This window comes from Lampetra planeri, chromosome 6, assembly GCF_965212315.1.
Source record: "Lampetra planeri chromosome 6, kcLamPlan1.2.h2, whole genome shotgun sequence".
NCBI lineage: Eukaryota > Metazoa > Chordata > Hyperoartia > Petromyzontiformes > Petromyzontidae > Lampetra > Lampetra planeri.
The window spans coordinates 14,485,291-14,502,492 of NC_136112.1; the positions used below are offsets into that span (position 1 = coordinate 14,485,291).

General features: G+C 47.8%; 2 protein-coding genes and 1 pseudogene across 2 annotated transcripts in view; 1 reads left to right on the top strand and 2 right to left on the bottom strand.

Annotated features, from left to right (window-relative positions):
• LOC144719666 (uncharacterized) overlaps positions 1-17,202 on the top strand; it is a 97,564-nt gene that overhangs the window by 38,964 nt on the left and 41,398 nt on the right. The window lies entirely within an intron of this gene.
• LOC144719639 (vimentin pseudogene) lies at positions 1,444-3,154 on the bottom strand (annotated as a pseudogene).
• On the bottom strand, positions 12,074-15,208 carry LOC144719640 (desmin-like). Its single transcript, XM_078595776.1, has 3 exons — positions 14,168-15,208; positions 13,601-13,725; positions 12,074-13,142 (listed from the first exon to the last, which is right to left on the bottom strand). The coding sequence occupies exons 1-3, from the start codon at positions 15,206-15,208 to the stop codon at positions 12,074-12,076; spliced, it is 2,235 nt and encodes a 744-aa protein (XP_078451902.1).

Consider the following 17,202-nt stretch of genomic DNA (forward strand, 5'->3'; position numbering starts at 1 on the left):
GTAACAGCTTTCTTTGTAGGCTTAGCATCTTCCTTGGTTGGTGTGACAGCTTTCTTGATGGGCTTAGCCTCTTCCTTGGTTGGTGTCACAGCTTTCTTGATGGGCTTAGCTTCTTCCTTGGTTGGTGTGACAGCTTTCTTTATGGGCTCAACTTCTTCCTTGGCTGGTGTCACAGCCTTCTTGATTGGCTTGGCCTCTTCCTTGGTTGGTGTGACAGCTTTCTTGATGGGCTTAGCTTCTTCCTTGGTTGGTGTAACAGCTTTCTTGATGGGCTTAGCTTCTTTGTCTGTTTGTGCGACAGCTTCCTCAATATCTTCTTCCTCTGTTGGTGAAACAGCTTGCTCGATAGCTTCTTTCTCTGTTGGTGAAACGGCTTGCTCGATAGCTTCTTCCTCTGCTAGTGCAACAGCTTTCTCAGTAACGTATTCTTCGATTGGAGTAACAGCTTCCTCGATAGCTTCTGGCTCGGTCGTTGAAGCAGCTTCTTCAATTCCTTCCTCCTTGGTTGGTGTTACAGCTTTTTTAACGGGCTTAGCCTCTTCCATTGCAGGTGACTGAGCTGCTTTCTTTGCCACAACCTGTTTAACCTTAGGTTCTGTAATTAATCGTGGCATCTGCTGAGATTCTTCCTCTTGTACTTCTGGAGCCCCCTCCACGGCAGTCTTCTGCGCGTCCACATGTTCCGTGACTTGCTTAGCAGCAGGTGTTAGATCTTCAGCTCCTTCTGTGACTGTTTTATCGTCTTCACCATCTTCTTGTTTCTCTGCTTCTACCATGCTGGGCTCCTCAACAACAGGTCCGTCTTCATGGTGGCTTGTTTCTTCAGGTGTTGTTTCTTCAACTTCAGGTTCCGTTTCACTTTCCTCAACTTCAGTGTTTTGTTGTTCCTGTTCTACGTCAGGTTCCTCTTTAAGTTCGGCTTCTGTTTCAACCTCTTGATCGTCAGCATCGTCTATTTTGGTTTCCACGGTTTCTTCACTGCCTTCTTCAGTCGCAGGTTCATGTTCACCTGCTGCTATTCCGTCTATTGTTTCCTCAACTTCATCTTCTGCTTCATCATCTTCTGCCTCTGGTTCAGAAATGTCTTCAGTTGTTTGTTCCTGCGTTTTTACAGCAGATTTATCTTGTGGCTCACCTTCTATGGCTTCTTCAGTTTCCTGCTCTTCAGTATCACTTTCAGTCTCACCTATCTCCCCAATCTCAGCTACAGCATCTGTTTCCCTCACAGTTTCTTCAATTTCGGCTTTCTCAGCCTCGACCTCTTCTTTAACTTTCTCGTCGTGTGTTTCTTCAGCTTGTTCCACTCTGAGAGTGGGGAGCACTTGCGTCTCTTCCACGAGTTGCTCGCTTGCGCTATCCTCCAACTTTGTGTCTGACTCGCGGCTCTGCTCCTCGTAGGCCTCCGCTTTGGATGCGCGCGGTGCAGTGCTCATGACTGGTGCCCTAGGCATTTCGCTGCTGTAGTGAGCCTCCTCCCCATCCAGCAGTGTCCTGTGAAAACGGAGAGAACAGCCATTGTTGGAGGAGGGGGGGTGTTTATAAAATGATGTGTCGTCTTTGTGCACAGTCTGTTATTAATGGTTTTGGGGAGTCTGTGAGCAGACTAGAGCTGTTAAGTGCGGCAGCAGCTGCAATTGCACCGTGACCTATGTGATGCAGGGAACGTTGCCCAAGAGCCCATACCAACGCTGGGCAGGAGCCAAACCTGTAGGCAGAGATCTCGATGTCGAGCGCCATCTTCACGTTGAGCAGGTCCTGGTACTCGCGCAGGCGACGCGCCACCTCCCACTTGGAGTCTCGCAGCTCCCCCTGTAGCTGTTCCATCACGTCCTGTAGGTGTGTGTGGGAGGAATGGGCACCACCGTGTGAGCTCCACTGTTTAGGTTAATGTGGCCCAAAACCACTTCGCCCAAGTGGCATGGAGACCAAAATGGCTCTTGAGCAAGGGGATTGATTCATGTAAAATGTTCCTCAGATCTACGGGGCATGGGGGCAACTTTCCTCTATCAGCAGTTCCGAACCACGTGTCAAATTCCACTCTTTATATTATGGGAACCAGGCTAACGAAAAGAAAACTCTTCTCGATTTCTCACTATGGGCTCTGTTGACCCGCGATTTAAACTTGTGAGTCGTGTGTTTTGGCCACAGCGTCACCTGACTTTTTTCAACGCACATTGAAGGGGTATTTGAATGTCATGTCTTGCACAAATTAGGCACAAACCAGTGGTGGTTGAGGGAGGGCTATAGTTACCTGCAAGTTGCCCACGTCGATCTGGTGCCTCTCCTCCATGTCGTTCAGTTGCCTCTCGAGTGAATCCCTGGTTCCCAGCAGCGCGTCCAGCTCCGTGCTTCGCTCATTGAGCTTGTGACGGTGCTTGGAGAGCTCCTCCTTGGTCGATCGCAGGGCCTCCTCGTTCTGCTCCGCTGCCTCTGTGAGCTGCGTGAACTTGGACTGGAAGCGTTCTTCTGCAGCCCCCTCAACCTGCCCTTTGAGCTGAAATTTGCCGCGAATATCACGCAGGGCTGCTGCGATGCCAGCCTGTCCATAGTCTACATTCTCCACCGAGACGGAGGAGGATTTGATCTGCTCCATAAGTTGGTCCACCTCCTCCTCATGGTTCTTTTTGAGGAAAGCGATTTCATCGAACAGAGCCTGTATCTGCTTCTCATTGCTCATTTGTACCAGAGGCATAGCCTCTGTGTGCTTGCTGAACATCTTAAAGAGCTCGTCAGCTTCATTGCGTAGACGAACTTCTTGACCGCATTTCTCTTCGAGCTTCTTGATCTCTTCATCCAGATGCTCCTGCTCCATCTGCATGGATGTCTTTTCTCCATTAATGTGTTCAATGAGCTCTCGCAGCTCTTTGATTTCACACTCGTAGACATCGTTAATGCCAGTGTGAGTGGTGCCAGACTGCCTCTGTTTGAGTGCTGAGATCTCATCGTCCAGGTCTTTGTTGTTCTGCTCGAGATCGTGTACCTTGGCAATGTAGCCTGAGAAACGATCGTTGAGATCCTGCAGGAGCTGCTTCTCGTTGACTCGAGCTTGCTGCATGGCGTCTCCTGTGAGCCCGATGGGGCGGCTGTGCTCGAGGCTGTCGGTGTAGTTGAGAGCAGGCATGCTGTAGCCATGCACGAGGCTGCCGTAGCCCGAGCGCTCACCTCCGAGTCTGGTTGACGAGTATGATCGGACTCCGCTGGAGAGGATGCTCTGGAGCCGCCTGCTGGAGTGAGGCGCGTCCCCGTGAGCTCGTCGGGAGGAGCTGCTGATGCTTGAGCCTGCGTAGCTCATGGTGGCGGTGCTGGAGGAGGTGCTGCAGTCCGATGCGGGCTCGGAGCTGCTGCTGTCTTCCTCTGCTCGTCTCGCCCCTTAAATACACGGTTTATGCTGAGCGCTGCAGAATGTCACAGCTCATGCCGCATCACACCTGTAGGCAGATTGCGGCTCTAAAAAATGCAGTCTCATTTCTTGGCTGCCTTACCCGTCTGGCCCGTTGTTGCTGCACTCTGCAACTATTGATTTTTTTTACATTGAAGCTATGTTTGGAATTGATATTTGTGAAGGCTTTAATGTAATGATACTTTGGTTTTAAAATGTTTTTCCATTTTATATGCTTGCGATTTCATATTATTCATAAGTTCTGATGGAATTATTTTTTTAATCAGTGGAAGCCTTTGCATTGTTTTTTGGACAAATTAGGAATATATTTTACAGGCTTCGATTCAGTTTGTCGTATGCAGACCAGTTATATAAACGGAGACCCCACCAAACATTTTTGGTTGACATTGGAGATATTGATCAGGGCTTGTCCTTTATTGACCTTCGAAAATTTCAGCTTTCACTTGCTTTTGTTTCTGTGCAATTTCATGTTTTTCTACGTATTACAACAATACTAATCAGGAAATTATGAAATTAAAAGGTACTTGCTTGCTGTGATTGATTTTAGAAAGTGGTAATTCAGCTTGAACGCAATTGATTTTCGGCTGAATGGAAGTAGATCTTCTTAGCACTGCTATTTCTGGACTGCAGATGGTTTGCTAAAACACAATGGCTTTTGTCATCTTCATCCTTAAGCGTGTTTTACGCAAGATTTTGCTGTGCAGTGGTTTTTCATGCTGTACATATGTCGGCACTGCCTGTTATGTGCAAAATCTCGTGAAAGAGAAATGCAGAGGCTGGCTAACAAAACACTACTTCGAATTGCAGCCTTCACTTTGCAATACCGTGAACAACATTGATCAACTCGGATGTTATTCATTATAGAGGTTTTTGAGTTAGATCGCATAAATGTGTCGTTAAATCCACCAGCACTCGACACAGCCAGAGTTGGCTGTTGCCTGAAGATGGAAGATGTAATTACTGGCGGAACGTCGTACTCCAATTGGAAATGTTGTGGGTTTACTCTCCAACACACCGATGTGCTGTACTAGTAACAAATTGCCATGTTTTGTTCACGTCACAAACCTTACTAGTTGGCTCTGTCGGGTGGTGGCGGGTTAAACGACACATTTATATTTACGTGATCCAGCTAAAAAAAACTATGGCAATCCATGGATATTACATTTCCAAATAGTAACACTTAACCTTTCTGGAATGTCACTCGCTTTTAATATGAAGTGTGCAGAGTTTGACTGAGGAAGAGGAGATGGGGCCTAAATCGGAGGGATGGCAGGGCCCTAAGGCTTTATTGGGCTTGCACCCAAGGTGTGAAGGAAGCGGTGCATAAAGAGGGATGGTTCCCGAAGGAGTAAGAGGTGGGGGGGCATAAGAGTAAGGAGGCAGGGGTTGAAAGAGGAATAGACGGGTCCAAAGCAGGAAGGGGTGGGGCTTGAGGGGTGAGACAAGGGTGGGGGGGGGCATAAAGAGGAAGGAGGGTGGGTACTCAGGAGTAAAGAAAGACGTGAACTTAACTGGTAAGATGATTTGGCATCGAGGAATCAACGTGGCCTAAGGGGTAAAGGATGAATCCTAGAGATTTTGTACTTTTCAGTTAATAAATGCAAAGCATAGAATAAAATACATGTAGCAAGCAACATACCTTTCTTTAGTGACCAGGGTGTGGCTCACAGGCAAACTTGTGTGTAATGTGATTCAATTGCTCCTTTGAAACAACACATTTTAGGGGTGATCACTATTTTTTTCAGTCATCCATAACTTATAGTTGGTTACAGATGAAATCAAAGAGACACACTGGGTTGTCACTAAAGAAGAGTCAGCTAGCTTGTTGTTTAGTCCCAAAATGTTTCTTAAAGATTCAGCTTGGCAAACCTATGGAGGCTGACAAAGACTTTTAAGACTGCAATGAATTCTTATACCCTGAGGACTTATAATCATTGACCAGACGGAATAGCCAGGAAAGGACCCATTGAAGTGTTCGCTCAAACCTCATGTTAAAAAGGGCCAGTCTCAAAGCCAGTTCATTGTTGGTGGCCTTATCCACTCATGGAGTGTCCTGTAGCAGATATAGCCAGGATTCTCGTGACAGAATTTCAAAATGGTGGTGTCAGCAATCAAGGTTTGGAGTTTGCATGTTCTCCTTGTGGTCGAGTGGGTTTTTCTCTGGGTCCACCGGTTTTTCCCTCCACATTAGAAATGTGCGTTTAGAGTATTTGGTTGCTTGAAATTTCCACATGATAGGCAACTTTACTGAGCCATCATTTGTGGCTATATAGCTCAGTGGGCATTACCTGGAAAAAAATAGTAACAGTACATGAACACCATCCTGTACCTGGCACCCATCTATATATATAAAATCGCGAATCTGTCTGTCTGTGTGTCGCCGGACCATACGCAGTTTCATTGGACGGCGGTTGCCCCTGGCAACGGGTAGCGACGCCTTCGCCGCTTTCATTGGACGGCGGTTGCCCCTGGCAACGGGTAGCGACGCCTTCGCGGCGGGGTGGACGCCATTTTTAATTCCCGTTAAAAATAGGCGCACGCATTAACACGCGACTCTGAGGTAAATTCATCAAAGTTTCACGTCCTCTTGACTCCCCCCCCCCCCACCACAATGTGTGCAATTACTATTATAGGGTCGGTCGATTATAAAATTATAGCGATTAGACAGTATTATTGTAGCGCGGGGGGGGGGGGGGGGGAACGGCACCCGTACCCAGCGTCAGCCGGGTGGGAAAATCAGGCGAGGCCGGAGGCTCTGCACGGTACTAGGCCTCGACACCCACCACGCGACTCTGAGGTAAATTTATCAAAGTTTCACGTCCTCTACAGAGTGGTGAGGGAGGGAGAGTGGTGAGGGAGGGAGAGTGGTGAGGGAGGGAGAGTGGTGAGGGAGGGAGAGTGGTGAGGGTGGGAGAGTGGTCAGGGAGGGAGAGTGCTGAGGGAGGGAGAGTGCTGACGGAGGGAGAGTGCTGAGGGAGGGAGAGTGCTGAGGGAGGGAGAGTGCTGAGGGAGGGAGAGTGCTGAGGGAGGGAGAGTGCTGAGGGAGGGAGAGTGCTGAGGGAGGGAGAGTGCTGAGGGAGGGAGAGTGCTGAGGGAGGGAGAGTGCTGAGGGAGGGAGAGTGCTGAGGGAGGGAGAGTGCTGAGGGAGGGAGAGTGCTGAGGGAGGGAGAGTGCTGAGGGAGGGAGAGTGCTGAGGGAGGGAGAGTGCTGAGGGAGGGAGAGTGCTGAGGGAGGGACTCAGCCTCAAAACGAGTAACTGGTGTGGCGTATTAACATCGCCACTGGGGAGACAAAGGCGGCCGGGCGTGGTGGATACAAGTCCCGGGCGAAGCCGGGTAGTACAGCTAGTGAAGTTATATTTATAGTGAAGAATGCATTTATTATGTTTTAGATGTGTGGGCATGGTTCTCAGAGTTTTTTTTTCTAGTGCTACACTTAGGGCAATAGTGCCCAAAATTGTTTAATATGGGACGTCTAGTCACCTATAGTAAATAAGGCGACAGTCGCCGAGTGTGAGGAGTGCTGGGATGGGCCGCTCCATAGCTCCAGTGCTTCGCAGACGCAAGCCGAGGAGAGGGCTGTATTGGGTGGGCTGACTGGAGGAGTTTGACATCTGAGAGACTACTGGACATGTGTGAAAAATAACTTCCTAGCCCATTGGGTTCCTCCAGTCTAAGTAAAGATTCTGATTCTTTTTATTTGGAGTTGTGAAGGTCCTGTGGTCGGGATGCCAGCGGCCAAGGGGAGCATTGCGGGGTTTCCAATGGGCCCCCTGGGGCTGGAAACATACCTACCCATTGACCTCCCAGGAGACCCTGAGAGACAAAGGCAGATCGGAGCCATTGGGCAGTTCCCGTCTGCATTGCCAAGGTGAAATTAACCCGGAATAGGGTGATACGCCGCCGGTAGGGTCCATGTCTGAGGGCAAAATGCAGCTAAGGGTTGCGGCTCGTGTAAAAGACCAATGCCAGGAGACTGGAACTAGCCAGCAAGAGGGACCATAGCCCCTTGCCAGAGTAAGATAAGCTGGGAGCTCTGAAATCTGGATTTTGAGAACTGGGAAAAAGCTTCTGAGCTATGGAGAACTCAGGCAGAGGACAACCTGAGGTTATCCCAGAGAAATACCTTTGAGGAACTTGAGATCGCCATCCCAGGCTTGGGAAACAAAGTTTTCAGTGTTATTGTAGATGGGGCGAGAGCCAAAACAAGCAAATACAGTGCCCAGTCCTCTCCCTAGCAGGGTAAACGGGACACCGTAACCAGTAAAAATGGTAATTACAATCAAAATGAACAGGCTGAGGAAGGGGGAGTACTTGGAGGATGAACCTTGCACTGCAAGGAGCTAGAGAGGAAGGGGAATATTTCTCATCGGTAGAAGCTACTGCTGAAGAGGGTGAATTGTTTTAAGAAATTTTCCAGGTAAATGTCAGAAGGTTCAGAGTGGTGGCTGAGGGGCCTCCAGCGTCAATCAGTAGCGCTGCAGCACATCGCCCATTTGGCCCTCACAATCCTTTTCAACCCTCGTCAGGAAATATCTGGGCTCGGCAGCACCCTCACCTGGACGTTTAATCAAATTGCCACCAGATTTTAATTCTCTGTCAATACAACAGCTTTGGCCATAGTGACTCAGCCAATTTTCAAAACCTAAACCCCAAGACCAGGCAGTTCCTGAACTGGACAAAGACCTGACAAATGACAAACTTGCCATCTTTTAAGGTGTAAAAAAAAATGTTGCAGATGCATTCAGCCACCACGGGATGGCTTGACCCCTGGTTAGTGAGCACTGTAGTTGCTCAAGGACCTTACAATAACAAAGACGCTTTGTCCGCTCGACGCCGAGCTTGTTTGTAACTGAGGCCAATCACTAGTTACCTCGCTTTCCTACACATGGATAGTGGGGGGGGGCTTGACGAACCAGGCTCGGTGCTTTTGGATGCAGATGACGTCACCACCACATGTGCGCACACCTTGCACATCCATGAATCCAGCCAGGCAGCCCTGAATCCAGCCAGGATTTTTTTTACTTTCTAATATAGTACGATATTCTCCACAATGACTGTTATTATTATTCTCATGGTGCCAGGATTGTAGGCACAATCAAGACTTACAATTAAAAACCTTTTGAGTTGGCTTATTTGGAGCCAGATTGATTGGGCAGTATATTTTTTATTGTGTTTTTTATTGTAAAGTGCCCCCGAGGGGCTTTGCATTATACATGCTATCATTCATCCTTTTATAATTGTGTAGTGCCGTAGATGGGCCACGCTTACCAGCAGTGGTGGACGAGGTCCATCTGCAAGGGTGCCCCGTACTGCCAAGGGGGGGGGGGGGGGGGGCTGCAGGGGAGCTACGATGCCACACAACGCCACCCCTCGATGGGGACCCCAGGCAGCTAATCCCCTCGGCGCCACCAACGGGGGGGCTGCGGGGGATCTACAATCCCACGCAACGCCTCCCCTTGATAGGCAAAGGGGGATAAAAGGGGACCTCCCCAGCCGATCGGGACCAGTCGCAGCTCAAGACCCAAGACCAGCTTAGGACCCTGGCCCCCCTCGCCCCGCTTGTCCTAGTAAGGGCCGGGACGCTGTGCGGGCCAATGGTGGGACTCTGGGACTCCCGGCTCTACGTCCTTGTAAGGGCGAGTTCCGAGGAAGCCAGAGTCTAGACCCGCACCTTGGTTGGGTCGGGTCAGGTAGCCTCCCCTAGGGTAATCGTAGCCGGAGGACCCGAGAGCGTAGCTAGAGTAGGCTGTGTCCCTAGGCTGTGTCCCTAGGCTGTGTCCCTAGGCTGTGTCCCTAGGCTGTGTCCCTAGGCTGTGTCCCTAGGCTGTGTCCCTAGGCTGTGTCCCTAGGCTGTGTCCCTAGGCTGTGTCCCTAGGCTGTGTCCCTAGGCTGTGTCCCTAGGCTGTGTCCCTAGGCTGTGTCCCTAGGCTGTGTCCCTAGGCTGTGTCCCTAGGCTGTGTCCCTAGGCTGTGTCCCTAGGCTGTGTCCCTAGGCTGTGTCCCTAGGCTGTGTCCCTAGGCTGTGTCCCTAGGCTGTGTCCCTAGGCTGTGTCCCTAGGCTGTGTCCCTAGGCTGTGTCCCTAGGCTGTGTCCCTAGGCTGTGTCCCTAGGCTGTGTCCCTAGGCTGTGTCCCTAGGCTGTGTCCCTAGGCTGTGTCCCTAGGCTGTGTCCCTAGGCTGTGTCCCTAGGCTGTGTCCCTAGGCTGTGTCCCTAGGCTGTGTCCCTAGGCTGTGTCCCTAGGCTGTGTCCCTAGGCTGTGTCCGAGTATCAGGACTGTTGGAGTGTGGTATCGTAATAAAGAAGTTACCTCTACAAGTATCTCCGGAACCCATTACAATTGTACTTCTACAAAATGGATACTCAAGAGGTTACGGAAATTGAATATATTTTGTTTTTCCTGGTTAATCAAGTCATTACAAAATGTGCTATGCAATGGATACATCACTCTTTGCTTTATGAGCTGTATATAGCTCACACTTCATGTTTTTATCGTGCTAGTGCATTGTTGCAATTTTTTTAGACTGATAATTATTTATGGTCTTCGATGCTGATGATACAGGGTGTTTGAAAAAGATGGACCCAATTTCAGAGCAGTATATTTCACGATGGCAACATGTTACAATTACACAAAAAGTTAGACGGTTTAATGAGTTAAGTTTAACTAATCATTTTATAAATGTTCTGTGCCCTCCACCTGCTGTACGGACAACATCGAGACGATAGTTGAATTCGTCCCAAACGCCTCTCAAAGTGTCTTCTTCCACTGAAGTCACCGATTCCGTGATTCTGTTTTTGAGGTCATCCAGATTAGTCGCTAATGGTGGCACAAAAACACGGTCTTTAAAGTATCCCCACAAGAAGAAGTCACAGGGTGTGATGTCTGGGGATCTTGGGGGCCAAGAGTGTAGCGCCAAGTCTTGGGGTCCCGTGCGACCTATCCAACGTTGAGGCAGCGCGTCTCGCGAATGACTGAGGCGAGGGGCTGTTTGTGCGCTGGGAGAGTCATCTAGGGGTAATCATTTGAAACTCTATGCCCCGCCCTTTCAAGTGGTAAGCATTTCATTCATGGGTGGTTCGTGGTTGCAGAGATATAGTGATTTCAAATCAGGTCCATGGTTTTGAAACACCCTGTATTTGAATAACCGGACTAATTCATCATCAAATAAGATGCGTGCATATATGGATTATTGTCTCCATGATTTGTGTGGGGGTGCACATTTTTGACATCGCATCCCCATTTAAGGCCAAAGACTGGAGGACATTTTCACAATTCTGGCAACTGTCTGATGATGCTGATTGTAAATATTGGTGAAACTTTTTGTCCATTTGTTGAATTTCATGAAATTTCCCTCTGACATACTGGCAATACATTGACACTTTTGTTCATGTGACAACTTTATTCATTGGCTGTGTTGATTGGAAAGGGTTTTCACCACACTTTTACTGACACGATATGACCCAAAAAACAATTGAGTTCATCCACAAGTTCTAATGTGAGAAGCTTGCTGCTGAAAGTTTGGCTATGGTATGAGATCCATAAAGTGCAAAGGACTCGAATGTTACGTGAAATAGTTAGCCATAAATTATATATTTTTGTTACCATCTTGGAGTGTCAATGATGTTTGTTCAAGACATGATTTGTAGTTCTGTGATATGTCAGAAAACGTCTGGGCATGAGGGAGGTGAGCTTTGTGTACCATGCCTGGGAACTAAGTGGGTAACTTAAATTTCAAAATACAAAGGGGGAAAATAGGCAAATGTAGGGGGGGAAACGTACTTAAGGGAAGTCTCATGGTCATCTTGAGATGTGGAAGTTGGCTATGCCACTGCTGATTTAAATAAAATAAACAACTTAACCTCTGCAATAATATAGTATTTATATATGATGGAATACTAGAAATAGTAATGCAGTATAATTTGTATACCATCTAAATTAGTTATGGCAGTATAAGATTAACATTTTAGTTTTTCTTGTATTATGTATGTAGCATATGCAATAACTTGATTTTATATTAAGAATTGTGGTGTAACCTGAAAAATTTACTTTTAAGAAGTAATCGTTTTTGATGGCAATGGTAACTTTGTGTGGCATACTTTTTTCTCACATTGAGCTTTTATTGGCATTTTCTTGGTAATTGCCATTTTAAAAAGTTCTGAGCACTTGTGTAAACGACTAACTAAATTTAGCAACATTTTAACCGTGCATTTTGCATAATCAGTTGGCTCGTGGGTTAGTTGTGAAAAATATCAGTCTCACCTTAAATATACCCAGTTATGAACCATGATCACAAGGTCGTGGTGTTAAATTAAGGTCAGGAGTCAAAGGATGTGTGCAGCAAAATTCATTTATTTTCTTTAAGCATCAGCCCTCCAGGAATACCATGGTATAACATCGACACTTGTTATACTTTGCTAATTTCCTATTGTCCTTTTCCATTGCAAGCATCTGGACACGAAACGGCCTTTGCCGATTTTAATGTTTGTCTTGCATACATTCGTGGAAATATTTAACACATGCCACTCTTTTATTAGCCACAGGTACTTAGGCACACGATACAGCTGATGTGCAGAGCACAATGCAGGGTGGGTAATATTGAATGCGAGTTTCGGGTGGTGTTCAAATCGTGGTTCCTTGTAAAACGTGGGAAGGTGCTTGTTAAGGGTTGTCCGCTTCACTTATGGGATGATCTCGATGCCGATCTAGCTTTGCCGTGGTCACCCTTCTTGGTCGTGGAAACCACGGTCTCCTCGATTATCTCCTCGTATTCCTCCATCTCGGTCTCAGAGCTAATTATCTCTTCCACCTCGACTTCCTGCTTGTGGTGAACTGTCTTGGTCGAGAGGAAGGTCTCCTCTGTCGTCTCTTCATAGGTTATCTCCTCCTGAGTAATCTTCACCTCGTCTTTCGTCACCGTCGTCTTTGTAGCAGAAGCTATCGGCTGAACCTTGAAGGAAAGGATCTTGAGGGCACGTTTTGACTCTGTGTCTTTCTTTGGAGCCACTGTTTGTGGGACCGTTGTATCTTCCTTTTCAGGCGTGCCTTGTTCTTTTTCACTTTCTTCATCCTTGGCTGGTTTATCATCTTCCTTGATGGATTTGCTGCCACCTTCTTTGGCTTCGGGCTCCGCCTTGTCACTCTCTGCATCCTCGACTGCCTCTTTTGCTGGTGCTTCATCGTCTTCTGCAGCTTCCTCAGTCTCGTCTTCAGCAGCTTCATCATCTGTAGCCTTCGGTGCTTGTTCTTCAGCCTTGTCTTTGGACGATGCTTCCACTTTCTTTCCCTCCTGTTCCTCTTTGTGTGCTTCTAGATCTTCACTAGCATCCTCTTCTTTGCCTTCCTTTTTGTCTTCAGCTTTGGATTTTGTATCTTCAACCTTTTCATCCTTGATTTTCTCGTCAGCACCATCTCCCTTATGTTTCTCCTCTTCAGGAGGAGCAAGAGCCACAGAACTTTCCTCAGCCTTTTCCTCAGCCTCGACTCTATCAGGACCTTCAACTACAATGTCCACTGTCTTGGATGCTGCCGTATATTTTTCCTCGGCCGCAGCTTTGTCTATTTCCGATTCTTTGCCATCAGCTCGGGCGTCCTCTTCGGTTTCCTCTGCTTCATCTTTAGCATCTTTCTCCTTGCTAGGCGGCTCCTCCTGGGACTTGGCCTTGGGTGTGTGGGTGTAAATGGACCTCGCTGAGTCCAAGCTCAGGCTGCTGCTAAAGTGTGAGTCCTCTCCATCCAGAAGTCTCCTGCAGGAAAAACACACCAAAATGCAATTAAACCAATGATCTTAGGAGGTGACTGGTTGGCTTAGGAAGCTGACGTTTGCATGTGAACAGTATCTGGGATTTTAACACCCTAAATTAGAATCCAGGGAGTCGTGTGATATCACATTTTGTAGCAAGTTATTGTTGTGAGCCCGGTTTCCAATTAATCTATTCAGGTTTAAAGTTTCCAGATCTCACTGGTCTTCATTGACAAGCCCAGAGCTAGTGGTTGAAATGTCAATTTCTTATGGGAGTGGCCACTTGGGTTACTCCATATATCAAACACTGTAGACTGGAGCAATCAAGCGCCGAGTTGGTTAGCAGACCTGGGAGTGGCAGCGCGCACTAATCATAGTGTAACTTTGCCGTGCATACGGGAATTATTGATAGACTGCATGTACACAGATGGTGAGCACTGGGTAGGTGGGCACAGCCCTCACCTGTAGGCAGAGATCTCGATGTCGAGCGCCATCTTCACGTTGAGCAGGTCCTGGTACTCGCGTAGGCGACGCGCCACCGCCCACTTGGAGTCGCGCAGCTCCCCCTGTAGCTGTTCCATCACGTCCTGTAGGTGTGTGGGAGGAATGGGCACCACCGTGTGAGCTCCACTGTTTAGGTTAATGTGGCCCGGAACCACTTCTCTAAAGGCATTTGTTTGAAACCACCCAAGTGGCATTGAGACCAAAATGGCTCTTGAGCAAGGGAACTGATTCATACGAAATGTTCCTCAGATCTACGGGGCATGGGGGCAGCATTCCTCTGTCAGCAGTTCCGAACCATCTGTCAAATTCCACTCTTTATATTATGGGAACCAGGCTAACAAAATGAAACCTCTTCTCGATTTCTCACTATGGGCTCTGTTGACCCGCGATTTAAATTTGTTAGTCGTGTGTTTTGGCCACAGCGTCACCTGACTATTTTCAACGGACATTGAAGGGGTATTTGAATGTCATGTCTTTGACAAATTAGGCACAAACCAGTGCTGGTTGAGGGAGGGCTATAGTTACCTGCAAGTTGCCCACGTCGATCTGGTGCCTCTCCTCCATCTCGTTTAGTTGCCTCTCGAGTGAATCCCTGGTTCCCAGCAGCGCGTCCAGCTCCGTGCTTCGCTCATTGAGCTTGTGACGATAAATCGAGAGCTCCTCCTTGGTCGATCGCAGGGCCTCCTCGTTCTGCTCCGCTGCCTTCGTGAGCTCCTTGAACTTGGACTGGAAGCGCTCCTCTGCCGCCCCCTCAACCTGCCCTTTGAGCTGAAACTTGCCGCGGATTTCACGCAGGGCTGCCGCGATGCCTGGCTCTTCGTAGTCTACCTTCTCCACCGAGACGGAGGAGGATTTGATCTGCTCCATAAGTTGGTCCATTTCCTCCTCATGGTTCTTTTTGAGGAAAGCGATCTCATCGAACAGAGCCTGTATCTGCTTCTCGTTGCTCATTCGCACCAGAGAGGCGGTGTCTGTGTTCTTGCTGAACATCTTAAAGAGCTCGTCAGCTTCACTGCGTAGACGAACTTCTTGACCGCATTTCTCTTCGAGCTTCTTGATCTCTTCCTCCAGACGCTCCTGCTCTATCTGCATGGACGTCTTTTCTCCATGAATGTGTTCAATGAGCTCGCGGAGCTCTTTGATTTCACACTCGTAGACATCGTTGATCCCGCTGCGGGTGGTGCCCGACTGCCTCTGTTTGAGTGCTGAGATCTCATCGTCCAGGTCTTTGTTGTTCTGCTCGAGGTCGTGCACCTTGGCAATGTAGCCCGAGAAGCGCTCGTTGAGATCCTGCAGGAGATGCTTCTCGTTGACTCGAGCTTGCTGCATGGCGTCTCCTGTGAGCCCGCTGGGACGGATCTGGTCAAGGCTGTCTGTGTAGTTGAGAGCAGGCATGCTGTAGCCATGCACGAGGCTGCCGTAGCCCGAGCGCTCGCCTCCGAGTCTGGTTGACGAGTACGATCGGAGTCCACCAGAGAAGATGCTCTGGAGCCGCCTGCTGGAGTGAGGCGCGTCCCCGTATGTTCGTCGGGAGGAGCTGCTGATGCTTGAGCCTGCGTAGCTCATGATGGCTGTGCTGGAGGAGGTTGCTGCAGTCCGATGCCGGCTCTTGAGCTGATGCTATCCTCCTCTGCTCATCTCGCCCCTTAAATACAGGGTTTGTGCCAAGCACAGCAGAACTTCATAGCGTGTGCCGCATCACACCTGCAGGCGCACGTGTGCAGATTGCAGCTTCAAATCATGGGAAAAAAATGCATGCTCATTGCGGCCTGCCCGTCTGGCCAACTGTGCCACTCCCATGCGCCTGTTTATTGATTTGCCATTGGGCATTGGCTTTCCTCGCTGGGTGATATTGCGTGCGTCATCTCTAAAGGAGAAACTAAAACAATTTGACCTTTGTAAGTTAACACTGCACTTGGTACCAAGCTGAACGTCAAGTCAACACACCACTTTCCAACTGTAATTCTAAACTTGTTTACAAATGAACCGTGGTCTGATACTGTTCTTTATTCATTTTTAACTGTTGATTGAAACGAGGTATGTGCATTTTACAGCCGGTGGTTTTATTGCAAGAGCATGAATAGGATATTTAATTTTGTTACTTATGTTACATAATGGAATAGCATTGACAGAAACTGTATGCAACCAATAAGTGGCAAATATCTGAACTGGTCCCGGGACCTCTGCCGCACTGGGGAGACCAAGGCAGATGGGCGTGGTGTTGGCCACCCACCACATCGTGTACTGTACCACCCTTAATAGGTGCTCGCTAAAAGCACTTGCCCCTACAGTCTGTTAAAGGTTGCACAGGGGATCTTTCTTATCCACGTTTATTTGAAGGTTGACTTGGCATTAAAACCTAAGTGATTAGTGAATTTGATCGGCGTTTTAATCATCGTCATCTGAACAGTGAAATGGTGAATATGCAAAAGCCACAGTAACATTTTTCACATGAAAATGTTCCCATTTTGTTACATGCCATTGTTGTAAATTGAATTAATGGTTTCATAGTTAAGTCTGCACATATCTTTGTAATTGGGCAAAGGATTAAGCTTGCTGTGGAAAAATGTACCCACTGTTTTCATGTATTACCTTCCACTAGAGACCGACATTTACATTGGACATTGCTGTATGTAGCAGGTGGCATTTTTGCTATTAGTGCATTAAATTAAGAGTGGGCTGATCACACCCGAGCTGAGCTCATTGGCATTCTGTGTGCAGGCTGGCACTGCTGCGGGAAAATACGTGTGCGCATTGAGTGTAATCTGACCCCGCCTTGAGCCACTGAAAAAAAATGCAGTAGAGTTATATTGAAATGGTCCATTATAGAACATATGCTATTTGAATAAATGGATGCAAACGAGTGTATCCAATGCATAGTTCTTGATCGGCATGGACAGCTAAATGGAAGGCCATGTTCACCAACAAAGGACATGGCACACAGGGAGAGAGAAAGGGGGTGGTTTGTAAAAGAAAGCTTGGAACCTTTTATTAAATTTTAATTGTATTGCTTTTGCCTTGAATCCAAATATTTTGGTGGTGTTTATGGGAATCTGAAATTTGACGTGCATGATGTACCCTCATAGCAGGATGGTATGCAATGGTGTGCCTTTTTATGGGCGTTGCAGCAAATAGCGTTTTGACACGTACATTTCTGATAGCGTGGAGGGGTTTCAGTTTCCAGGTGTTTGGGCAATTTATTTTTTCAACAAGATTGTCCTCACACATTGGGCAGAACCCTCCTGAGTAAAGATATTGAATAGATGGCACTAAAAAGCCAAGTACGATCTGTTCTCCCTATAACGCAGCAGTTGTTTATCCGAAGAACATCGTTATGGACAAATCGCATGAAAATTATTTATAATATAGGATAAAGCACAGTCTGTGATAACACGTAAAATGCATATGCTGGCTGAATAAAGACCAAGGCGCGTGAGTAGCATCTAGAAGAATCCGGCATCATCCCGTCTCGTGTGATGCTACGCCGAGGCAGCCGTACGACCGCTTATTCCTACTCGCGCAGCGTAGTTCTGTTGACTCTATTGCGTTATATCCAATCT

Excerpts from the sequence above, each read along its gene's own strand:
- LOC144719640 (XM_078595776.1), bottom strand. The coding sequence starts at position 15,208 with ATGAGCTACGCAGGCTCAAGCATCAGCAGCTCCTCCCGACGAACATAC. Across the intron at positions 13,726-14,167 it reads TCGACGTGGGCAACTTGCAG|GACGTGATGGAACAGCTACA; the intron begins GTAACTATAGCC and ends ACACACCTACAG. Across the intron at positions 13,143-13,600 it reads ATCGAGATCTCTGCCTACAG|GAGACTTCTGGATGGAGAGG; the intron begins GTGAGGGCTGTG and ends TTTTTCCTGCAG.